The 26,671-nt window shown below is 40.3% G+C and overlaps 1 protein-coding gene and 1 long non-coding RNA gene across 5 annotated transcripts; both read left to right on the top strand.

The window, feature by feature from the left end:
- The first annotated feature begins 43 nt into the window (after positions 1-43).
- cdkn1bb (cyclin dependent kinase inhibitor 1Bb) lies at positions 44-4,267 on the top strand. Its single transcript, XM_088646718.1, has 3 exons — positions 44-768; positions 1,334-1,462; positions 3,006-4,267. The coding sequence occupies exons 1-2, from the start codon at positions 300-302 to the stop codon at positions 1,450-1,452; spliced, it is 588 nt and encodes a 195-aa protein (XP_088502844.1). The 5' UTR covers positions 44-299; the 3' UTR covers positions 1,453-1,462; positions 3,006-4,267.
- A 1,641-nt stretch (positions 4,268-5,908) lies between these two features.
- LOC148654481 (uncharacterized) lies at positions 5,909-19,805 on the top strand. 4 transcript variants are annotated; one of them, XR_015941458.1, is made up of 3 exons: positions 5,909-10,037; positions 14,021-16,713; positions 18,069-19,805. It is a non-coding gene; the product is annotated as an uncharacterized LOC148654481 (long non-coding RNA). The 4 variants fall into 4 exon arrangements; XR_015941460.1 differs by lacking the exon at positions 5,909-10,037 and having other exon boundaries at positions 12,790-16,713; positions 18,069-18,213; positions 18,556-19,805; XR_015941457.1 differs by lacking the exon at positions 5,909-10,037 and having other exon boundaries at positions 12,790-16,713.
- The last annotated feature ends 6,866 nt before the right edge of the window (positions 19,806-26,671 follow it).

Genomic DNA, 26,671 nt, shown 5'->3' on the forward strand with positions numbered 1-26,671 from the left:
ACTGAAAAGGCTTGTCTGTTTTTTTTTTCCCCCCCGTCTTACTACAAGACTAAATTGACAGGAGTGGCTTTTGCAACTGCACTTTGTTTTGATGGTCTGCGGAGATTACTTTTGCTCGCGTTACAGTTTTCGCACGTCTTTTTCAGATCACGGCATGCCTGCGCTGGCGTTGTTGCTTGCAATAATATTTGGCGTTCGTGTCGGATCGATTTGAAGGAGGCGAACAGAATTATATATATATTTTCATTTACTCTTGTTGTTTTTTTTTTCCCCTGGCGTGGAGAGAGAGGACAAAAAAAATGTCAAATGTCCGTCTTTCAAATGGTAGCCCGACGTTGGAGAGGATGGATGCGAGACCGTCGGATCACCCCAAGCCGTCGGCTTGCAGAAACCTCTTCGGGCTGGTGGATCACGAAGAGTTAAGGAGAGATTTAAAGGGACACTTGCAGGAGATGGAAGAGGCGTCCAAGGCGACATACAATTTCGATTTCGCGAATCACAAGCCCCTTTCGCCTGGGAGATACGTGTGGGAAATTGTGGAGGATACGGAGGTACCGCGATTCTACACGAAGCCGCCACGGGCGTCGAAGGGCATCTGTCCGTCTGGGAATATCAGTTTGGATCTTAATGGGAATCACAGCTGTGGGGGGACTGCGTGTCACGAAGGCACTGGGGACAGGCTTTCCGGGGACAGTGCGGAGAAACCGGCAAGTCAAACGGATTGCAGGGACCAGCGCACTACGCCGAGGAAAAGATCAGCAAGCCATGGTAGAGATCAGCTTCACGTTTACGAGAAAACAAAACAACAATAACAACAACAGCAAAAAAAAAAAAAGATATCGGGTGTATTTATTTTGGGTCGCCGATCTCACGGTTTCGGGAAAAAAAGTCCAGATTTTAATTTTTTGTTTTTAAAGTGAAAGGCGTTGCGCGCATTCGAGGAGGTTTTCTTTTGTTTTCGTCTTGTATCTTATTTGATGTCGCGCTAATCGGAGCCGCGTCGGAGTGTTTCCGAGAGGCGAGTGGAGTTGCGTGCGTTTCGGGGGCGACCCGAGCGCAGGCACGTATCGCATGTCCGGCTGTTTTTCGTATTTTGTTTTTCATTTTTGGAGGTTTAAATGCACACGTAGTTGTGACACCGCCACATCCCCACCCACCCACCCTTGCTTTTTTTGAAAGGCTTTTTTACTACGGCATGCAAATCCTGCGGTGGCGTGCGGGCGTCCAATTTTGAGACGGCGGACCAAAATACCGCCTGCCCGCTTCTCAAAGGGTTCTGTAAAAAAATAAATAAGAAATGCTAATCGGTGAATTTTGTCTTTCCTTTTTGTAGCGGACTCATCGCAAAATAAAAGGGCCAATACTACCGTGGATGAAGTTGCCCTGAGCCCTAATGTAACGAGGTCAGAGGAACAAACGCCCAGTAAATCCAACCCCAGGCAACAGAAGTGAAGATTTTAAGGTACCTTCTCGTCATTTTAATGTCTTGTAAAAAAACTATAAACGTTTTCGCAGACGTAACTCACTACCGCGCCGCTTTAAAAAAAAGCTTTATGTTTCCCTGAACTGTCATTTTCTGGAAAATCTAGTCGCGTTGTCTCTAAATTGGTCAGGACGTTATGGTTGATTTCATTAGTGCAATACTAATTATATGTTTCTCGTCGGCCGTCCCAAAACAACAGTGCTGTAGTACAGTTTGTAGTTAAAATGAATACATTTGAAATATCCCTTTAAAACTGTTACGGGGCTGTTTTTTCCCCCCAAAAAAATGTTTTTCGTAGTTTTCGGGGAATGGTTAATACACAGCAGGTGCAGTCGAATTAAATTTATCTCTGGGTTTTTAGTGCTAGGCGAGTCTCATCCTGAAGAAGAACAGGCCAAAAACCTAATGCAGGCATAGAAAACTTAGGGCGTTAAATTTAATATTGTCTTGGATTTTGTTGGTGGAGAAACAGTGGTGTTGTCCAGGGGGGCTTCGTGTGTTCTCGCTGTGGGAGGGAGCGGGTTAAAATTTGCTGCGCCGCTTTTATATCATCCATTCAGAAAGGATGGCCGGGGGTGGGTTGTGGGGGGGACGAGACGGACGCTGGAGACATTTCAGCTCACGATCATTTGAAACACAGACGCAAACGTGTAAAAAGGGGTTAAAAGCAAACAGATCTGACGTGTTAACTGAAGAGCGCTGTTGCCCTCCGAGAGTGAGCTCCCCTCGTATCTGTAAACAAGCGCCTGCACTGAACAACAGTAGTAACACGTCAGCAAGAGAGGCTTTGACTGGTGAAGGGGTTGGCCCAGTTTTCTTGCTTCTGTACCTGTTCCAATCTGAGAACGGCAGCGAGCACTTTCGGTCACAGACCGCTCCGTGCGTGCTTGCAAAGTAAGGTTCGCCAGTAAGGTACTATGAAAGTATTCGAATAACATTGCATCTGGGTGCGTACTTGTGGACCTTCAGAGGTTATAAATCATTGTGCGAACTGGTTAGCCAAGAAAGTAGAGATGTCAAATAAACATAATAGTGCTTTTTGGGAGATGCAACTGTTATTTTTTTTGTTCCAGGCACTTATTTTTAAGTGATTTTTAAAGGCTGTGATAAACAGATTTTTTCTTTTTATTGTTGAGAGGCAAAACAGTGTCCACAGCTAATTGCTTTGCAACAAGTTTTATGTGAAATGTAATTGGATTGGATTGCAAATCTGTTTTATAAAAAGTGCCCCAGTTGGAAGATTTGATTTTTTAAAAGTTTTGGGGGATAGAACCCTAAGGTAGGGATTTGATTTAATTTAGTAGCCTCCTTTTGTGTGCAATTTTTATTAAAGGAAACTGTAATACAAACTTGTTCTTAAGTGATACACAGATCAGTATTTTGGATCCTTCTTTGATTTCATTCAGAGTGGCTTAAAACTCCAGAGCACTGTGTCAGAGGATTGCTTACAAAGATTGAAAGCCTATTTTTCAGTTTGGTGCTAACGTGTCGTGATGCTGAATATCATGTTTTCTCTTTTCAGAGCTGAAGATGTATTTCCCTTGTTCATCGAATACATCAGTGCTTGATGAAGAGGAGCTGAGAAAAATACATATCGTTAATTCTCCAAGTGATGGAGATTACTGTACAAGCACTGAATATATATAAAATATATATGTAAACACTAAAGTTCTGGCACTCAAGAAAAAACTGCCTCTACAGCAGTCAATGTAGCAGTGTGCAATTAGGTGTCTCTTTTTGCTCATTTTTTTACTACCTGTGTATATATATTTTTTCTCATCATATGTAGCACATAAAAAGTTTTATTATTGTTGCAAATACAAATTTCCTTTATACGAAACGAGTGAATTTTGTTTGACTTGAAGATTTGAGGTGTAGTTTTTCATAATGTTTCCAAAATGCTGTCGTTTTTGAAGTTTATGTGTTTTTCAGTAGTTCTCAAGTTAGTACAAACTGGCAGACTAGAGTCGAGATTTCCACATCATTGTCACCAACCCCCTGTAAAGCCATTATGTGTGGCTTTTAAAAAAACCCTGTTTGCAGTGTTCATGTGATGTCCTCTACACTTGATTGGTGTAGTAAGTTGTTTTAAAATGTGTATTGTGATTTTGCAGTCATCATCCAGTGTAAACACGTTGTACCGTTAACCTGAAGGATATGGTTGAGTGTGCAGCAATTAAAACTTTTTGTTCAAAATTTCATCCAGTTATAAAGCCGGTAATATACAAGGTTTTGTAGTGAAGTGCCATATTTTATTTTTTTTAAAGACATTGTGTTGGCATGGCCTACTGGTAACTAATTTTGCTGTAACAGCAGTAATGGCGTATAATCTGGACTTTTCCTTTTGTCATTTGAAATGTTTTTCAGTCATGCCTAAATCTATTTAATTTGTTGGAACTTCTTACATGTAGCATAAAAGGGCACTGTGTTCATTAGAAGAAGCATTTCATGTCTTCATGAACCAGAAACTACATTGCCTGTGTATTTGTAAAATGTAAAACTTTTGAAGTGTACCTGTGTACATAATGTTGTAAAAACACTGAGAAATTATACTAACTTATTTATGTTAAGATTTTTATATAATTTAGAAGAATGGGTTTTGTCTATGGTTATCCAAAGTGACATTTATTGTGCATTTCTGTAAAAGCTTTTTTTTCTAGTAAGATAAGCAATTTGTTCATTTTGCTTTTTTGTTCCATTTTTTTGTGTTGTTTTTTTCCCTGATTTTAAAAAAAATCATGTAAGGTTGCAGACTGAGCCAGATTAAAAGATTTGGTATATCTATTTTTTTGTAATGTGTGTTTAAAAAATATTGCAGTCCATTAAAAATGAAAAAAAGTGCTTTCTGGGGAGAGCAATTTCATTATTTTTACCTTCCACTGTTGCAATTAATGAAACAATCTTACTTATTTGCTTTAAAATAACATCTTTTGTAATGTAATCCCTCAAATACATTAGGTTAACATTTCATTTACTACGAACTGAATTTAAGATATTTTTAAGTTTGTTGCAGTACAGCGGTCCTGTTTAATATAGATGATTTTATTGTTAATTTTAATATATTAAGCTCCTAGCCAAGAAACGAGAGATATGCCAGTATGTTTCACCTGGTATGCTAGGTGTGAACACTAACATGGAGATGCAAATTGTAAACGCATCTCTTGTGAGGGCAATTTAGATGCGGTCGATGTGAAAAACATAAATATTGTCTACAAGTCATATAAAACAAACATTTGGGAGAAAGCGATTGTGATTTTTTTATGAAAAAGGAAAAGTTTAAGTTCAGGGCTGGTGTACTGTAGCACTCCGCATCATTACAAAGATCGAAATAGCAAATAAGCGCAACAAAGATGCACAGGTGAGTCGGAGTTTCAACGAGTTCAAAATAAACACGACCTTTCTCCCCCCAAAATATCCATTTATCTCAGTGCACATTCTCAGAACACGGTTCTTAATGTGCACAATCTTTTACGGTACGGGGCCTACGAATGCAAAATAATTTGAGGCTAGAATTACAGTGACCATGTCTTTTCATTAACCATTTCACATCCGGTCATCTTGTCACATCTTGGATAAAAAGGTAATAATGACGGCGATTAGTTGTAACTATTCCTGCAATTGATGGACGAAGTTAGTGCGTCGCTGTTCGCATTCCTGGTGTGGAAATTCTCCTGTTGCCAGATCTTTTCTCATTCACTATAGAACCACCATCTGAGCCAAAACCTTTATGATTTTAACAATTTACATGAATCTATTGTCAAGCAAGATTAGATCTTAAATTTAAAGGCGTGGTGTTTTTTTATTATCCAAAGTATCAAGCAATAAAAGAAACGGCGTGTATTAATTATTGTGTTAAGTTATATAAAACCCCAGAGCAAGTACTCTCTTTCGTTTCGGGTTTTTTTTTAACTGAAGATCGCGGGGCACACTCGAAATGGGAGTTTTTCCAATTTTAGATAGCAACAAAACACTGCAGGGGAGTGGGACCCAACTTGCTACCGATAGATCGATGCACACAGAACGACATGTAGTTTACATTATGTGATCAGAATAATTACATTATGAGAACGCTACGTTTATGAACACATGTGAACACACACGGTACTTTATAAATGCGCCTACGTCGCACAATACCGTAGGTTCTGTATATTACCTTTAAGTAGATCGTTATTTTTTAAAGCAAAACATTGACCTACAAAACACAATTATAATAATAATAATTATAAGACGGCATATTGAGAAACAGAATGATAACACCCTAAAAACGTTTTGAGAACAAAATGATAACATCCTAAAAGTCGTGCATAATATTCACTTCCTCAAATTTCCTTTCTCCTCCTTTCAAAAAAATAGTCAGCGACTTTATTTTCTGTCGATGATAAAAGTGACAGAGGTACGATAGGAGCTCGCAAGGCACATTTTTTGAAAAAAAAATCAAGTTAAATAATATACGAAAACAGGGGGAAGTCCCTTTATGAAAAGGGAAAAACAAGGAAATTGACGCTTAGTTCATCCAATCAGACAAGCATTGAGAAAAGCACACCACTCTAAACGGCCATTGACATAATATAAACTCCACAACGTAGTTCTTAACGTTAACGCAGTTTACTAGTAGGAGAACAGAGTGTTCTCACAGCTCGGCACAACCCAAATTAGTGATCCTCCACGCTATTGGTGCCCGTGTATGGTTTGAATTTTTTTTTTTTGCTGATGCCTGCAACATTAAATCATAGGTGTGGTTGCAGTCTGGGTATTAAATTCGGTATTCGCTTTTTCGTAAGACCAAGAACTTTAGTATCCTAAAGTTAAGTCACCAGTGGGACACGTTATTTAGCAATTCCAGGTGGAAAAAGCACGTTACAGCCCTTTTAAAACAAAGGCAAAACGATCTGACAACGGTTGTGATGATATCTAAACAAGATTGCATGACATTTGGGAAAAGATCGGGACCTGACAGTGAAACCCATGCCCTGCTTAACGAATGTGCCTTTCACATTCCTCACGCTGCGAAATAATGTACTGTAGTGGAATTAAGGGGCGCGTAAAAACGAATTAGCTTCTGATGCCACGACTACGAGAGACTCAGTGCACATACTGTATACGGCATGTTGCCGACTTAATGCAAAGAAGATCGGGAATGTACAGTAACTGAAACCACAGGTAAGTGCAGGCAGCGGTACATAAGTTGCCACGCAACACAATTTCAAAATGTCACTGTGATGGAGGACGATCTAATTTCTTAAGTATTTAAACTATAATATATAGTTTTTGTTTAATGGGATTTATAAATTAATCCACGTTCCATAGCAGCCTTGTCTCTGAAGGTTTCTTTCTGATGTCTTCCAGTTTTGTTTTAGAAATAAAAACCCTGAAAGGTACTGATCTACATTTCAGTCTACGTTATGAATGTTGCAAGCTTTTAATGTGGGCTCTGAGGAGAGAGAGAGAATTCACTCCTGTTACTAGAAGGTGTTTTGCTCATGGTGTGTGCCCTAGGTTTCCAGAAGCAAAGTTAAACAGAAAAGTACAGGAGCAAAGTGCCCCATTTCCCACAATCAGTTTCCCAAACAGAAATAATGTGAAGGCATGTAGGGCTAGCGCCTAACTCCTCTGGTCCTACTACAGTACACCCCCCAGGAAGTTAGTTTCATGCTGAAGGAAGTGAGGTGGCGCTTCTTAGGGAACTGGAGGCCCACCACCCTTAATGGTGAAGCCCTGATGACGAAGTAAATTGGCTACTACTTTAATTAAAAGAATGCTTGTGTGTCTCTTTATGTCACCAGGGTAGATCCTGCAGCCTTAAAGGAGAAAACAACTTAAAACTCTCTCCATAAGCCATTTGAAGGTGGTGCGAGCAATGCATAGTCCCTAACTGCCACACTTGTCTCCCTGTGGCGCACGTTTATCCCCACAGTACCTGCGTCTCAAATGGAGGCAACTGAACCACCAAGAGCCAGGGAAGTGGTCCAGTGCCTCATCAATCTGAGGCGGTAGTAGGAGAACTTTCTAAGTCGCCTTATTGCTCTTTGTAGTCCACACAAAACCTTAGTGCCCTGTTCAGTTTTAGAGGGCTCTGCTGTTCCTTCTTTAAACGCCTGCTCTAACATCTGTCTGCTGTTCACTTAATGGTAGTTGTTTGTAAGGTGGCGGGATCTGGATGGCAGAGCTTATCTGATGCTGTATTAAGTTGCAATGCATACAGTCCCCTACACGAGCCACAAGGTCTCTAGAGCCCTCCTTGTCTCCGTCGTCAGTTTTAAAGGCTGAGCCCTCATCTCCTGCCCGGCCTGAGTCGGCATTGTCCCACTGGTGGTGCAGAATCTGCAGTTTGGTCAGCTGCTTGTTCAACGACACTGGACATCCCTGCTCTAGAGCATTAATGTTGCAGGCTACCTTGGCATGAAATAATGTTCCACCTACAGGCATTCACTTAGTTCTGCAAGCCTACTTTCATGCTTTGTCAGTCAAGTAAAAGATTACACCCTATTGCTTCAGCTGTCTCGAAGAAATGCAAAGTAGTCTATGGGCAAGCAATATTAAAGACCCCTGCAGAAGACTGTTTCTTTCTGCTTCAGTGTGGAATTAACCTTTACTTGTTCCTTTACAGCCATACTACACTGACACAGGTCTCCACCCCCATATGAAAGACACCACGAACTGTGAATGGTTGTTAGTTTAAAATACTTGTAGTTTATTTATTTCTTAGGCTTTGGTATTTGGACATTCCAATAGTCTGTTCTTGGAGATACAGTACTTATCACAGTTATTTGTTGATGTTTGGAGTAAAAACACGTGGGCATAAGAAACATTACAAACTAGTGGATGCCTTTAGACCTGGTATCTGATTGATCCAGTACTTCATTGGAGGGAATTTTTTTAACAACATAGTTGGGCAGCTTGTTCCAGACTCCCACAACCCTTAGTGTATAAAAGTGCCTCTGTTTTTTGTGAGTCTGACTGCAGCCATAAAATCTATTTTGTTAGGTTGTGTGGAGACAGAGAATGTTAAATGCAACTGGAAAAAGTAAAGATATATAAATAACTCTTTTGTCCTGTTCAGTGTTCTGGAATGTCTCGGTGTCTTCTGGTTTGGATTAATCAATTACTTAATTATGATGAGTTAACATGCTTTCCCGATTTACGGTTATTGAGCATTTAAGGCAACAGCACCTATAACACCTACCAGACTGTGGCTCTTTGCAAACATTATAGACCTGTCAGTTAGAGCAAGCAGTGGGAAAGCACAGATGCCTTTTCTTTCCTTTAGCACTTGTTTCATTTCCCCCCTTTCCTCATTTTACCATGCTTATTTTTTGTATTTGGCATATTGTCTTGCTCTGTTTTCAAAATTACCAAGTGATTGTTAAAAATGCAGCGCCTCTATTTTCAGTCTTAAATCTCGTTCTCTGAATTTCTGCTTGTGTCATCTGGTTTTTGTTTGACTCTGAGGGTTTTGAATACTTGCATAAAGTCCCCCTGTTGAGTTCTCTGTTTAAGTTAATTTATGAGTAACACAGAATTAATATAACAAGCAGTTTATGCAGAGCTACATCTTTTTTAATTGGCATTGATTATAAATGTGGGTGGCACAGTAGTGCAGTGGTTAGCATTGCTGCTTCACCTGTTAGAGATCTCGGTTCAGTTCCTGGGGTGTTATCTGGATGAAGTTTGTAAGTTTGTAAGTTCTCTGTGTTCGCATGGTTTTCCTCCCACAGTCTTAAGGCATACAGGTACTGTAAGTGAATGGGCTTCTGGGACAACTGGCCTTGGTGTGAGTATGTGTGTTTGTGTCTGTCTGCCCTGTGGCGAACTCTCCAGGGTATAACCTTCATTGTGCCCGTTGCTTGCCAGGATAGGCTCCCAGCCTCCCTGTGACCCTAAATCGATGAAGTGGTTAGGAATGCGGATCAATGAATGGATGTGAAAATTACAAAAAAAAAAAGTGAATTGCTTTTATTTGTTAAATATTTAGACACGTGTAGGTATCAATTATTCCGGATGAAAATGGGAAAAACTGAATGTTTTGGCTATGGCAAGAACGAATTGGAATTTAGCTTTTCCTAAACAATGACAAACAAGTCCAGCACAGATAAAGCCTTTTTCTTTAACCTTGTCCGGTGAACAGATGAGTATAAACCGGTTTTGGCGCAGAATGGAGAATGATGGCGATAACAAAAGCTGGCAGAAGAATTTTAAATTGAAGGAGCATCTGCAGGCAGCCGAAAATCATGGAGGAGGCAAGCTCAACATCTGGGAGTGTACGGCAGATCAGGGCAAGTTAATCCATCTCTCTCTTTTTTTGTCTCTCACAACTCTCTCATCTGTTATTTTACTGCAGTAGATGATGCAAAAAGATTAGCCTGGATAGTTCGAGCCTCCTTAGATTGTATTAAATCATTTTCCCTTCTGTATCATATTTCAGACCTGATTCAGCCTTCTCCGTGTGAGACTCTTCTCTGATTCACATTCATGACATAGTGGTGAGCTGAGTCTTCCTCTCAGCTGCCCATCAAGAGACTCTCCATAGGTGCTTGAGGAGACTGAAACATGGGAGGTGGGTGAAAAAAAGGGTTGAATTTGGTAACGGCCGTTTTAATTGTCTTTCAGAAAAATTGTTTTGGACATAGTACACACTCTGTGCAGCGAAGTCAGTGGAGATTACAACAGAGTTTTCTTTGAAGATTTAGGAAGTGTTAATTGCTACCACGCAATGACTGGCCACTATCGCTTCATGCAGAAAATACTGTATGGGAAATATTTGAAGGAATTCACCTGTAAAGCAATTATTTGTCCACATATAGTCGGTGTCCTGAATGTAATCTCATAAGAATGTGTTAATTATAGTAAAACCACGAGGGTTGGAGAAACAATGTTCACAGTCTGTTTAAGCACACATTTATATTGTATGTAGTTTTTAGGAATCATCTCAGAATTCTAGGTCCTGTGGTTTCTAACACTTTAAGAAATGAATTTAAAGCAATATATTGTTTTTTGTCTTTTATACAAAAAATGTCCATGTGCGAGTAGAGATCGGTTTAGGGTTATACTGTATACTGTTTTCATGCGTGAGTGTGCATGAGCTGTGTAGTGCTTCTGGCTACATTTGCAAACCAAGTGTACAAAAACAAAGAGAACAACAGCTTTTTTTCAGGGATTTGAATGAGAGTCTGTACGGTTAACTCTTTAAACCAAAATACTTACTTCGGGTTAAAAAAAAATCTCATAGGGCACAAATTGGAAATTACGTGCAAACTCATTTAAGGCCGAGGATGAGCTCGGGCTACAAGAACATAAGAAAGATGACAAATCAGAGGAGGCCTTTTACTCTTTCTTTAGCTAGTAGCAAAACGGTCTCATCCAGCTGCTTTTTGAAAGAAGATGGCTTCAACGCCATGTCTGGGTAGCTTAGTGAACCAGCCGATGTGCAGTGGTTGCTTAAGAAACATTCTCAAGGGATTTTTGCAAAAAAACAAGCTACTTGTAAAGAAACAAGGTAGAGGAGGCCATATGGCTCATTAGTTATTTTAGGTGTCATTGAAATCTATTAGAGTATATTAATATCTCTTGTGGTGTTCAGAATCTCCTTCATGTGCCGAATGGGTGACCTAGGCAAGGTTAGAGCACTGTCCCATTGGTTTTTGCTCAGATACTGCTATTTAGATCATTTTCCCATCTTTTACCTTTGACATATCTCCTCTTATTCAATGAGTAATTAACCTGGATAATATTCCATCTTGATAAGACATGACATAACATCAGAGAGCTTAGTGCACGCAACACATCCCTAAAACGCTGAACAGTTCCAACAGAGTATCTGTATCTGGAATTTTGTCTCTTCCGAGAGAGTGTACTGTATAACTGGAATTAAAGGTCTATTGGTGCAGGAAGAACTAGGTGACTCTGAAGCTTATTTTTTTGGGCTGTTTTCTCAGTGAAGGCAAGTGAACTCCAAAGGAAGAAAAGTCTAAAGAGCACCATCACTGCAGCTTAAGTAATAAAGTTCTATTTTTATTTAATTTCTAGCTTCGCCATAGGGAGCATAGCTTGCATGCCATCAAGTCTGTGGGTAAATGGATATTCATCAAAGCAGCCACACAAATTGGGAGAAAAAAATTGGGGACCCTGAATTCACAGGTAGCGTTCGGATAACAAAGAGCTATTTAAAAGTCAGTGTTTTTAAAAAGAAATTATTTTTTTTATTATACGGTATGTTGCCGAAAAGGCTATTTTAAGTTTTGTAACCTCAAGCATAGAACTGTGACTGATAAAATCATGTGCTGTTCTCCTGAAAGACAGTTCAGAAGGTTAGTGTCCCAGAAATGTTCTTCAACTTTGCCTCCCTCAAGGGCCTGCTTTTGATGCGTTCTACTTATTTATAGCTTTCCACTGGTATAACTGGTATTCATGAAGCGATAAGGAATTAAAACAATCAAGCCCCATAGAGGAAGTGTTTATGGAATTTTTATCATCGTTTTGCTTTTCAATGGTATTACAAGACCAACAACTTGCATTCCTGACATGACTCCACCGTCACATGAGTTACTGGAAATGGCATGGCAGCAGTGGTGAAGCCGTTGTCTCTGAATTCCATGTGCGATATGTCAGGTTTCTTTCTCTAAAGATTCGGTCATATGATGTGTTGTTTTTTAATTGCAACACAAGTACAGCTTCTAATCATAGGAACAATAGGTTTATTCCATGCTGAAAAAAAGAAGAAAGAGAACACAACGTTTCGGCCGTGGAGCCTTCTTCAGGTGTGAGAGAGACAGGGCAGTAGGCAAAGGTAAAGTAGCAGGAGAACAAAGGTTGGGAGGGAGGAGGAGTGAGAGGAGTGAGCAGGGGACAGAAAGAGAGGCCAATCAAGAGGTGTGAAGTCAGAATGGGTGCAGAGAGGTGTGAAATGAAACTTCCAATGAATGGAGAAAATTTAAAAGAACAGTAATCTGTCGTTAAGGGAAGGGAGAATGTGTGATCCTAACTGCAGAATAATTTTAGTTTCGGTGGTCTTTCTGATGTATGAGTTCAGAAAACCGTCTTTGAGAACACAGACGGAGAGATTAGTGTGGTCGTGGCCGTCAGAGGTGAAATGAGAAACAATGGGCTTGGAGAGATCTTTAATCTTCACAGCCCTGACGTGTTCTCTGAAGCAGTCTCTGATTCTCCTTCCTGTTTCTCCAATGTAGATGGCTGGGCATTTACTGCAAGAGATACAGTAAATAAGGTTGCTGGAGGTACAAGATGCTGTCTGGGTGATCCGGAATTGACTTCACAATTGAATTGACTTCACACCTCTTGATTGGCCTCTCTTTCTGTCCCCTGCTCCCGCCTCTCACTCCTCCTCCCTCCCAACCTTTGTTCTCCTGCTACTTTACCTTTGCCTACTGCCCTGTCTCTCTCACACCTGAAGAAGGCTCCACGGCCGAAACGTTGTGTTCTCTTTCTTCTTTTTTTCAGCATGGAATAAACCTATTACTTGTTCCTTTGCAGCCTACGCATGCTGACGCAGCTACCCACCTGAACTACAACCGCTTCTAATCATATGCTACTATAACTGTCGATATTGATGTAGAGTGCATTTTGTACCTGGAAACGTGACACAAGTACAGTAATTACTTTTCAAAGAACTCTCGTTTAGTACGTCATTATACATGAGCTAGAACTACTACCTTTTGTCTTACACAAGGGAGCGGTGCTCTGTAGTACCCTCTATTCACTGGGCTGGCACGTGCAGTTTCACATAAGATGCGTTTGTAAGAAAATGAAAACCCAATTTTCCATCACAAATGAGCCAAATGAGTCAAATGATCAACCAGTGACAAATCTTTGAAATAGTTTTTAGAATTTTGCTCATCCCTGGGCATCACAGATTATTTCACAGTAGGAGCCTAATGATTCTACTGCTTCCACTGTTTTATCAATCCTTACATGTCTGAAAATGTATCAGAAGGTGTCTACCTTGTTTCTTTACTAGAAGCTGACCCTGCAGCCAGGTGTTGACTGCTCAGCCTAGCAGTACTGGAACAGGATTCTCAGATATTGTTATAAGGTGCTGTCCTATCTGCACAGCATTTGTTTGATGAGTTTGTTGTTTTAAGGGTCATACTATATAGGTGTTATTAGTTACTTTGATTGGCTGTAGATGACCTTTACTCCTTTAATGTCTAAGAACATCTTCTGCTGTTTGGAAACACTGCTCACAGACTCTGAGAAACACCTTGGTTCATACCACATTCATGTAAACTGTTACAATGCTTGGGATCGAAAAGACTGAGAAGTGGCTTGGTCTCTGTATCTCAAGAACAATCAAATTAAAATTTTACTTGATATGATAAAAATCTTCTGATGTTTCACAGAAGTTAGAGTATTCAAGCAGAAGGTTTTAAAAGAACATTTTAGTGGGTGGGGGAGTATGATAGAGATTATTTTGAATCTAATCCAGTACTGCTTGCCCAGTGCTCGAGCACTAAGGATCAAATTGCACAGTAACATGGTGGGTCAAATGATTTTCTCTCAGCTGTTTCTGATCTCTGTTTTCAGGGTGATTCTCAATATCTTCCACTCCACCACCCTGCGTTGTGAGATTTGCGCGACACAAAAAACTCAGTCACAGCGCCAAATGCAAGACAAGAATGAATCTGTCTGAATTTTCCCATGTTTAACAATAGTGCCCAACATGTTTTCTTCACTTGACATTATTCTGAAAGAAGACTTTGGTCCTTTATTTTCCTTGTGGGCAAACTGCAGGCAAATGGCCCACTCCATTGTACATGAATAAGATGGGCAATGTGCCCAGTTTGGCCACAGGGAAAATTGGTGCCCTCATTTCCTCAAAGAGACATATAGGGTATGGTTTTCCCTGAGGACAAACTGTGGGCAATTGTCCATTTAATTCTTTTGCCGAGGAGTGGGCAGTTTGCCTACAGGAAAAGAAAGACCATTGAGGATGTTCCCAGCATGTTGCCACATAATGTGATTTTAAACAAATTAAGTGTGTTAGATAAACATGAAATCCTGGAACTCTCTGATGCTGCACACCTCCATGTAGTTATTATATCCTGCATTCAGGTTCCCTGCAGAAATGTTTGTAACGTAGATTCGTTTCTGTTTGTATTTTAAAATAATCCTTATAAAAAAGAAACTGAAAATGATTTCCAGAATGGTCTTACCCCTCCCCATTCAAGATGCATGCAAAAGCTTAAATGTATTCTTAATGGAAGGCACATGGTGAAGTAAGTGCTTCAATCCTTTTATTTACATGGTGTATCAGGTTTTGTTTCTGGGTATGTAAAAGCTGTCAAGCAGTTGTTGGTATTATCTTTGAATCGCTGCCTACTTGTGTGCACAAGTGAATTTGGCTACTAATGGGGGGAAAAAAATATCTGCCAGGTTCATACTGAAACTTGTCTTTAAAATTCTAATTTTCATTTCCCAGTACTGACTGGCAGAGGGGAAGGTTCCTCATCTTGAGAGAATTAACTGCTTTTTGTTCTTATTAGCAGTGCCTGTTTTGGGGTTTTGATGATTGATCGAGCTGTGTGCTGCAGGAAGCCAGATGTAATGGTGAAAAAATATTTTTAAAAAACCGTACGCAATTGCCAAGTTAATGCACGGAGATTAAAAAAATGGATTTGCTCTTCTCATGTTGTTTTTTTCTTTTGCATGTGCCGGATTTCTTACCATGGAAGAGCTTGCTAACCTTCTTGGGGTTTCTTGCCAGACCTCATTATAGCATGAAAAAGCAGTGAAGATTTCAGAGGTTCTTATTTCACATTTATTCAACATAATCTGAATTATTTGAGGGCTGGCACAGCAGGACTGCCTCACAGTTCTTATGTTCTGGGTTCGATTTTTAGCCGGGGTCACATTCTTTGTGCACATTCTATTGAGTCTGGTTTCCTCCCACCTTCCTAAAACATGACTAGAATAACTGGTGTCTCCAAAATGTCCCTTTGTGTCCTTCTATGGACATGAAGGGTGTAGGTCTAGCTTGCACTTTACACTTCCAGGATAGGCTCCATGTTGCCTTAACCAGGAATAGGCAAATGGCTGTTGCTGGATGGATGAACTATACAAAAATCCAGCAAGAAGCAAATTAAAGTTTCAGTGACTAACATGTCTATCTAAAGCCTTTATAACGCATTGAATGGAACATTGACAGAGTGCTACTACCCTCATAGTGACTAATTACAAGTTATTAACAAAAGGTAGATTGTCCTCAGACATAAACACTAAATAGTTCAGTGTACATAGCTTGTTAATTAAGGGCTTTTAAAGTCTCATTTGCAGTCTATACGCTGAACTATTGCCAGGCATTCTTCACTTAAGGAAGCATTTTTCTTACTGCCTGAAACCCTAATGCATTCTTCCAGTTTAAAAAAAATGCTTTAATATTAAATTCACTGATTGATACGTTTTATGTGCACATCCTTTCACTTCTGTTTTAACACACATTTTTTTTCGGAGCTGCAAGTACTGTACAGTAGTTACAAAACAAGACTTGAGCTTATAAAAAATGGAAATGAGATCTGGAGACATTTGCATCTGCCATCTGCCACCTGAGTGAGTTTCTCATGAAGTGCAAATACAGATACAAAACAAAACCCCAATTGGTATCCTTTGTTGGAAACAATATTGTTTAGCACTTCATTGTTTAAGGTAGTTTTGTGGTTTTGATTTGTGAAGCAATAAAAATGACAATAAATGAGGTTGTGCAAGAAGGTGCCAGTAATGATGTATGGTGCTAAAGCTTCATGCCTAACATTTTTTTAAATTAATCATATGAAAACCGTCCTATCAAATGAATCATGTCCATACCTTTGCTAGCTCCTGTTGGTGGTCGGGAGAGCCATTGGTATTAATCAACGTGAAGAGAAAATGTGAATTTCATGCGTGAGTTGTCGTTTGGTGCAGACAACTCTGGTGTTTCAATCTGATTAAATACAGGCCAGGTGAACAGCATCTGGCGTGTATAAATTGACCTTGACCTCAGTGTTTGTCAGATAAAAGCCTGTTTTTACTGGCTTGCTGGGCTACTGCTGGAAGCCACTGCAGGAGTGTGACTCACGCCCTTCCCTACTTGAGTCTGTATTTCAGTGCTGCATTCATTCATTCAATTTTTCTATTCATTTTCGAACCCCTTTATCCAGTTCAGGGTCGTGGGGGAACCAGCAGCTATATCACCCTGCAACTCACAACTGGCAACCTACGGAAGCTCAGCGGTTGTGAGCCTGGTCAGTACCTGGATGGTGCTGGAAGAGGTGTTAGTGGGGCCAGCAGGGGGCGCTCACCCGGCGGTCCATGTAGGTCCTAATGCCCCAATATAGTGACGGGAACACTATACTGTAAAAATGCGCCGTCCTGCGGATGAGACGTTAAACCGAGGTCCTGACTCTCTGTGGTCATTAAAAATCCATGATGCATGACTCAATGAAGTAAAAGCAGAATAAATATGACTGTCTTTTCACATGGCTAACTGTAAGTTCATCCACGTCTGAGGTGTAGCATAAATCATACAATGCCACTTGGGAAATTTTGCCCTTAAAAGATAATCTGCAGAACAACATTTGCAGAATCTGCTCCTTCATTATCAACTACTAAACAAGTTGTAGTCCATACCATGGTATTCTTCTACTCTGCTGATTTTTCTTGGCTGCCTTCCTCGTCAAAAACATATCTGCCCAATCCAATCATTTCAGAATTCTGACTTTGTTTTTCTCTGTCTCCCTTATTTCTCTTTCATTTCATGCTACTCTCATGCCAGCAGCCATATCACTCGGCAACTCACAACTGGCAACCCACTGGAGGTCAGCAGGTGTGAGCCTGGTCAGTACCTGGATGGGAGATCTCCTGGGAAAAACTAAGGTTGCTGCTGGAAGAGGTGTTAATGGGGCCTACAGGGGGCGCTCACCCTGCGGTCCATGTGGGTCCTAATGCCCCAGTATAGTGACAGGGACACTATACTGTAAACAGGCGCCGTCCTTCGGATGAGACGTAAAACCGAGGTCCTGACTCTCTGTGGTCATTAAAAATCCCAGGGCGTTTCTCGAAAACAGTAGGGGTGTAACCCTAGTGCCCTGGCCAAATTTCCCATTGGCCCCTACCAATCATGGCCTCCTAATAATCCCCCTCTATGAATGGGCATCAGTTCATCACTCTTCTCTCCTCCCCACTGATAGCTGATGTGTGATGCACTAGGAGGGTAGTCCCAATTACCAGTCCAGAAAAGTGCTCTGTAAGTGTAAGAGTATCCCGGCAAGCCAAGGGCACAAGGCAGGATACAAACCAAACGGGAAGCCAGTCCTTCACAGGGCACACACAGACACGACTTAATTTTCCCAGAAACCAGTATGTCTTTGGACTGGGGGCGGAAACCAAAGCACCCAGAGGAAACCTATGCAAACATGGGGAGAACATATGATCTCAAAGCAGATAGCATTCAAAGGCCTGAGCTGAACCCTGGGCCCCAGTGGTGGGAGGCAGTAATACTGAAAGGGCTGCAGTACTGTTGTACAGAGTGTTTGTGTTCTTAAATATTAGCAATAGTGCCACTTACTGTATGTATGTTCATCTTCTTATTTAATGTCAGGTGATATGCAGTAATGGTGACATGACTAGGACAGCGCTGCAATTTGAGGAAAAGTGGTAAATTCACAACTACAGGTAATGGGTTTATTCCATGCTGAAAAGAAAAGAAAGGAAACACTACGTTTCGGCTGTGGAGCCTTCTTCAGGTGTGTGAAAGTTCATTTTTCTAAGATCATTTTGTAGTGAATGTGATTTGGCCAACAAGATGTTAACCCGCGCAAACCCCCCCCCCAAAGCTTAAGGTACAATTTTATAACTTATCCCATCTTTTTAAATAGAAACGTATTTTGTCTGTTGGGCAAGCTTTAGAAATGATGGAAAATCTTCAGTGACGGGTCTGTGCCAAAGCTGGTATATCACATTTCTGGACTGGAATGACACTAAACACGATACACACACTGTTTGCCATCTTCTGTCGCATTCTATTTTAAGCATTTAAGTTTGCAATTATCTGAGACAAGTCCTTGATATATACGTTCTCCCTCTAGGTGCTGTAATTACTTTCTGCAGACCATGGAGTGTATAATAAGTTAGGATATACTGAAAACCTCTCCTGGCTTTGATCAACAAGTCATACAACGAGAAGACGCTTTGTCGAGTAATGAAAACACCTCTCTTTAGAGGAACATTACTGAGCTCAAACTCAATTTTGTCTGTTAAGCATACTGAGCTGATGGTTTATGTTTTTGTAATTTCCTGTTTTATTATTACAAAGCTTTGTCTGCTGACCTTCATGACTCATAATTGCAACTCCTGGTGACTTCAAAGGCGGCAGCCCAAAGCCCCAGAACACAATGATCACCACCACTATCCTGCATACACTGCATTGACTCCTGACTCCCAGCCAAACACAAGGTTGATTGTAAATTTTAGCTTACTGTTGATAAGAACTATCACAATCCTTGACTTTTCCATTTGTAGTTTGAGTTAAGAAGCCCCCTTAAATGAGCAAATTAAATTAAGAGCATTATATGAATGCAGTGCAACTTGTATTGTATAGTGTAAGAGCCCTGAAAGAGACATATTATATTACATTCTTAAGTAGTAATATTCCCTGACTTTTAATGTGGTCTATTCTACCACACATCTACATACCACAAGCAAAATAGAGAGTTCACCCACAGCTCAAAATTCAGTGTACCAACGCACGTGGGACACAGACATATCCTGCAGATAAAGATATTTAGTCTGACGCCAAGTCTGACGTTGGCGAATTTGTTATGAGAAAATGTGTTTATTTTTTAGATCCCCCTACAGGCAAATGTAACGTTTTTTTGCTGTCCTGCGTAAACTCTACAACACAAAGAAGAAGTTTTGTACCTTATAATAACAGCCAACATCACATTTCGACACTGAATTGAAAAGAACATTCATCACAGAGGTAGGTGGATCTGTTTTTGACCCAAAACAGCCTTTCAGTCCTGAGCTATTCCTGGTTTCTATGGCGTTAAGTGAACAAAGGGCACAAGACTCCCACATTGGATGGGATGCCAGTTCAAAAATTTGCTCCACATTCACACAACTCAGTGGACTGGAGCAATCAGAGTAACGTACCTCGCCTCAAGGTGCAGCACCAGTGTCAGCAGCAGGGAACAGCTGGGCCTTGAACCTGCAACCCACCAGTCACATTCCCCAGAGAGTATGCTATAGTGCCCGATAGTCATTTGACAAGCCAAACAACATACAGTGTGCATGCTTTTGTCCTTGTGTGTTTTTGCATTGTTTTGCTAAAATAATACTTCATTATTTAATGTTTTTTTCCAAATTTAATATGAACAATGCAAATTTGAATTTATTCGCACTATTACTACTTTTGCATAGTTCTGGTAGTTTATCAGACATATCCCTGCAGATAACGATTTTAAGAACGTTTTTTTTATTTTTTAATACTTCAGTAACAGTGTGTTCTTTTTAGAAAAAAAATAAAATATGCAACAAAAAGGGAACATCATTGGATGGGGACGAATACTTTTGCAAATCACTGTAAGAAATGTTACAGTTATGAGGAAGTGGAAAAATGTCAAAAAGAAACTGAACCTGTTTTGTTCTTTTGTGAGCGAGCTTTCTTTTGCTCCAGGGAAAAGGTTTCCTTGGAACCGTCTTGCCTCAGGTAAATGCTGTCTGTGTGAATCAGTGTGTTTGCAACGTTTTTAGTAAACATTGATTTAGTGCTGTGGGTGTCATGTGGCCAGAGGGAAACTATGACTGGACTTACCAGCACAAATGAATGGAAACCAAAGGCAGTAGAACTTCAGTACACCTGGTAGGATATGGTACTTTACCTGGCAGGGGCTGAGTACTTGTGTGTGCTTTTCTGAACCAAATACTGCGTTCAGGAACAGAATTTATTAGGTATTAGGCCTATCTTTGCTGCAGTATTAAATATACCTCAGAGAAACTGTAATAGTATTACTGTAATAGTATTAAATTATTCTATATACTGTATATACACACCAACAGCACTAACATTTTAAAGACAGCATATTTATGTACAGTATCTTGATGTTACTTAGGTATCCGATTTTATGGAATGAAGCATACAGTGCGTTTGTTAACTACCAATATTATGATGGGACAATTTCTTCCCATGATTCCCTTGTTTAATCTAGACTGTATTTTTTATTAAATAACCAAAAGGATTTGTATTTACCCATTCAATGTTTTATGATACATAAAGGTAGAAATGCTTAATTAAGAATCAGCATACAGGAAATGCTTAAACCCTTAGTGGAGTAAACAGAATCAGGTCGTTAAATAATAGGGTAACAAGTAAACAAGGACTGTGTATAGGTAGCCCAGGCCTGTATAATGGTCAGAAACTTTGTAGGTTAGTAGAAACATGTCATGGCACAAACAGGAGGGTTTTCAGAGGACTTCAGAAAAAAAGAGGCTGATACGCATCCGTCTTGACGGGATTTTGAAAACATTATTAAACGTTTTTGGACTCCATCCACTGTCAATCAGATATTCAATTTGTAAAATATTCAAGACCACAGTGACTATACCCACCACTTGTTGTCCCACGAGTGTCACAAACGACAACCGTCCCTAGAGGGCGCTCCACTGCTCCCGTTATTGTCCTTGTGATTGTTAAGCTCCCCAGGTGTACCCTCTTAGGTGTATTATTTAAAGACTAGCTCCTCCAGTCCTCGGGGCTCATCATTAGGGTAAAGAAGTCGCGAGGGCCGCCTAGCACCAGGAAACCCTACGTCCGTCTCCTGAGGGCATAGGCCTCATCCCCGACACCTCCCGTGTTCTGATCCCGGGGTCTGGAGGATCTCGCCCCATCATCCTAGGACCTCCATGTTTTCCGTATGTTCGTATTTTCCCCCTTCCCGGGGATTTTAATCTTGTCACATCCCAGGATGGATTACTTGCCGCTGGACTCCCGATCTGTGCCCTGACCTGCCTTTGGACCTGCTCGGATTTGGATGCCATTCTTTGTCTCCCCCGTTCACTGTCTCATGGACTGTCACTATTATTTTGCGCACTATTAAACCCCTGTGTGTCTCCTTTTACCATGCCTCTTGTTTTCTCAAGCTCTAACCGCATCGCATAGGGTCTACTAAAGATCCGACATGGATCCCAGTCCGTGTCCGAAACAACGAGCAACGGAAAATCATCCAGCAAATTGCAAAGAACCCAGTATAGCATCTAAGGATCTGCAGACTTCTCTTGCCATGGCTAATGCCTCAACCATCAGGAAAACAACGCATGGGAATGGTTTTCATTGGAGGACAGCCAGGCAGAAAACATTGCTCTCTAAAAAAAAAATCATTGCAGCCCACCCTGCATGATCCACAAGACGACTGGAAGAATGTCTTCTCGACCGATGTGTTGAAATTTTGGCCACGACGAGAAACATTTTCACCACACAAAACCAAACCAACAGAAGAACTCTGTCAGACATCATTGATAGCTTTCCATCATTGACAGAACCATACATTTGGCCCGGTGTCTGCAAGCTGTGGGGGAGAATTTCAGGCCATCGATTCTTCAGCTAAAGCTGAGCCAAAAGTGGGTCATGCAGCAGGACAACAATCCTAAACATACAAGCAAAACTTCAAAAGAATGGCTGAAGACGAAAGTTTGTGTTTTGGAATGGCTGGGTCAAAATCCAGACCTAAACCCCATTAAAACGTTATGGCAGGACCACAAGGGAGCTGTCATGCAACAGAATCCTCCAGTGTCGCCAACATAAAGCAGTTCTGTAAGGAACAATTGCAAATTTCAGAAAAAACAATGCAAGAGACTGATAAACAGATACAGGAAGCGTTTAGTTGAAGTCATTGCGGCTCAAGTAGGTGCCACCAATTGCTGATTCCAAGGTTTCTCATACATATTCACATGAGAATATTTACTGTTCTTCTATTTTGTTATTTAAACAACCTTATGTCTTTATGTTGCAGGTTAATCAAGCTATCTTCAACTTTTATCAACAGGTTCTTAGGCTGTGTCCATACTATGCTAGTGTAGAAACCACCCTTTGGGGGATCACAAACATTTTCTCAGCACTGTATTGCATGGCAGGAAATGGCAGTAATGGGTGTGCTTGAAGTTTCTTCAAAATCTGATGTTGCACCATCCTGTTTTAACTTCCTGGGGAGAAACGTGTTACAGTAGGGCTTGAGTATGATAACCTCCACAGTCTCCATCAGGTACCAGACCTAATTAATAAAAAACAGGCCCAAGGACCTATTAGGGTTTTTTTCGGTACCTGTTTTCCCAAACAGCTTTTCTGCTGGAACAAGGCGCCCTGTTAAAGTTACTGATGAGCCGAGCACCTAGTCATTTAATCAAAATTTTCATCTTGGCCTATCTGTATTAAATTTAAGTTCTGGCTTGTCTGTTGTTTTTTCATTGTTTTAAAACTCTGAATAATCCAGTACTTTGTGTTTTCTTTTTGCAAGCTTTAAGGTTTAAAAGTATTATCTTTTTTTTCTGGTAGAAAAAAACAGTATGTTGGAATGATTACAGAAATCCAACCTTTAGAGTTACAGGGAAGTGTTTGCAGCTGAAACCCATAACCTGACATGTACGGCACACCAACCTGTGGCATTTGAAGGCACTATTGAAAGCAACTAGCAGTGTAATTGGAAGGGTGGGTTTCAAAGAAACCGTGCTTTTTGGAATGAATATTCCAGCTGTTGTCTGCTCACCATAGAGATGTGTTCCTTTGCAGTGCCAAGGCACTTTGTGACTCAGATGGAAAATCACAGCTCTTGATGTTTCTGAAGAAATGGCCCCACCCTGAGCTAAAGTGTGCAGCAAAGGCCCTTATATAAAGCAAAATACAATTTCTGTAAACATGCTGTTAGACACGCTTATTGCATAGTGCCCAAGGCATCCTGCACATATGGTATCTGCATAAAAAATATCAAGTGACATGTTGAATTGTCTTTCTGTTATCTCTCTATGAAGGTAAGGTGTTTGTTACTTGTCAAATATTAGTTCTTTACATATCTTACTTCTGATGATACATTAAGAAACATCCTGAAACTATTTTTAAGACTTGTTTTGTAAAGCTTTTAAAAAAATCTCCTGCAGTAAACTGAAAATGAAACATGAAATATCTCCTGCAACAAGGATCAGAGAGAGTTGCAGCTTATCTCTTTGACACTAATTCTTCAGTCAGCTGATCAGTCAGGTGCTAAAAAAACAATTACCATGTTAGACATTTTTGACAACAAAACTCAAATGGTGCTTTCTAGAACAAAATGTGTACGCAGAGCCTTATGAAATAAGATGGTGGTTTTATTGATATATACAATAACCATATATAGCGTTTTTGCTTATATGGATGAATTGGCAGTTCCAAATAGTTAGGCACAGACTAAAATTAAAACATTTTGCCTCAATGACTGCTTTGCATAAACTAGGCATTTTATCAATAAATTTTCAAGGATCCCAGAGTTTGTTCCAAGAACTGTTGAGTTATTCCATCTGATTTCCAATTTTTTAGCATAACCTCTGTACTTTTTTCTATCACGTTACTCACACCATGAATTTAATCTATGAATTCCTATGTGCCCAACTTTCCAGTGCCAGTCAACTTTCATTTCCCTTATTCTCCATGCATGATCACCACTAATTTAGAAGCACATTTTCAGCCATTCTCAGGTATTTATCTTCATTTATTTTAAATTTGTCTTCTACCGCCCTGTTGCACTCACATCAGTTATCATGAAGTGCTTCAAGCGGTTGGTCAAAGCATGCATCACCTCCTCACTGCCTGATACCCTAGACCCACTGCAATTTGCGTATCGCCAGAACAGGTCAACAGAAGGTGCTATTGCTACTGCCTTCCATACTGCCCTCTCACACCTAGATAAGAAAGGGACATATGTGAGAACATCCTAAATCTTTTGTAATAGTTCTTTATTATGTGTTTAACATGTATTTATACTGTGCTAACATTTTTATTAGGATAATCATTCAATTTGGTAAAGCTTTGGTTAGGCATTTGGTTAGGTTTTGAGTGGTCTGCCCCTAACCCTACTTTTCCCATAAGCCTTGTTATTTTTATTGCGTGATTTTGCATAACACGAGATTTTACGGGAACATATCTATCGCGTTATAGCAGAGACGCCTGTATTTTAAAATGGGAAATTGACCCACCACATTTCGAACTGCTACATGACTCAAGTCAGTGCTGCACTCTCTGCAGTAGCCTGGGAGAGATGAAGAACACTCATCCCATGTCACTTGCATCTGATTTCTTTCACCTGCAGAGCCTGTTTTGTTGGATGGAGCACTGTCGCATCTTTCACCAAAAATACCTCACCCAACTAGCAGAAGGGTCCAAGACTAAATCACAAACATAAATACCAAACTGGTGGTATTGATTATCTACCCCCTGGAGGTTGCCCAGAGCCTTTGTGCATGTTTCATAGCCCTTAACAACAGTAAAATGATTCCTTAATACAGTACTTCACGGATGAAGATGACACAAGAAGGTGCCTTGAAACACAATGTAAGCAAAGCCAGTAAGGCTGAAAAAATAAACACAGATGACTACTCGATGAAATCTGGAAGCATGTTTTCAGCCTTATCTTCCTTTGTGTTCATTTTTGTGGGAGGTGTCTGGATCTTGAAGGAGTGCTCTGCTTTTAAAAAAGCACTGAATGAAATCTGATGTCAGTTTTTTTGTTAATATGAGTAAAGGTATGATTTGTTTAAACAATGCCAGGGCTGCTCCCTGCTAAACTGTGGCACAACTGGATTGCATTTCTAAAAGCTTCCAGCTTTTTCACTGGTTTTCTGGATTTCATGTAATTTTTCATAAATCTGATGCACCGAGCACAACTGACAATAGTGTCGCCAACATAAACAGACCGTTTGCCCAAACCGCAGACCACACCCTGCAAAACTCCAGCTGCAGATTTTCTGTGGATAGGCCAATCACCTAACATCAACTCTGCTAACAAGTGTGTTCCATCCTTACTTTAGCCCTCTTCAAGTGCAAAAGCAAGCAGGCCTCCAGCCTCATCCAGGATTCACAGCAGTAGTGGACTACACATTTAGGAGAACTGTCACCACCTTGCATCAAGTGACAGGAAGATTAGCCAAAAGACGCCGGTGTGTAAAGAGAAGCAGTTCTGCGCATTTATTTATACAGATCTTATGTAGTATTTTGGCAACGGGACTGCCTGCATAAAATGAGACAAGGGGCTTTCACATTACACAAATGAGTTATGACATTAAATTGGAAACAGGGCGCTGCAGATGTAAAATAAGCAATGCATGCCAACAATCACCCCACCCCAGAAAAACAGAAAATAACAAAAGCAAGGCAACACATTTATCTCTTTATCTGATAAATAAAGACAGTACAGCTTAATTTCTCAAAACCTGTTATGGTGTAAATACAATTTTTGCCCTCACTTATGTATTTCTTATACTTAACCTTAATTTCTTCTTTCTTATGAAATCTGGAGCCATCAATGCCACAACCCCCTTTTTATTTAAGATGGTAAGTCATTTGAGAGCAACGTCTCATTTACAGCAACAATCTGGAGAGCAGCCATTTCTACAGCTTTACTGGAGTGGACTAGTTAATCTTTTGCCATTTCCTACACGGTCCCACAATATTCCAGTTACAAGCCCAGCGTCCTAACCACTGCTCTTTATTGAATTGAAAAAGGATGGTGGAGTTGGCGGAATATTAAGGTGAATTTTCTCTGTATTCCTCATTCTCAGTTCTCAGTCATCGTGCTATAAAATTATAACTCCTAAATGACACAGAGCCATTGAGGATCAGTATGTGTTAGAATGATCGGTCATTTTTCATCCAGCGAGTCTCACAGTACATTCAGGAGAATTGGCAGCAGCTGATTCACTGACAGCGCTGGAAGCTCACTGGTACCTTCATTGCAGCAAGACATGTGTAATCATGTAAAATACAGAATTGTGCTTTCTTTTAGTTCAATAAACGTTTGGGACTGGTTTTGTAGTCCCTGATCATCATTTACTGTAGATAGTCTGAGATAAGGAATAATGAGGCTCCGAGGAGTCATTTGTTTGTGCTGGATCAAAATCACAGCAATTGCATCTTTGTCAGTCAGGAGAACTTGTATGTTTACCTCTTAATTACAGTTTCTGTCA

This window comes from Lepisosteus platostomus, chromosome 9 (genome assembly GCF_059453375.1).
Source record: "Lepisosteus platostomus isolate fLepPlt1 chromosome 9, fLepPlt1.hap1, whole genome shotgun sequence".
Lineage (NCBI taxonomy): Eukaryota > Metazoa > Chordata > Actinopteri > Semionotiformes > Lepisosteidae > Lepisosteus > Lepisosteus platostomus.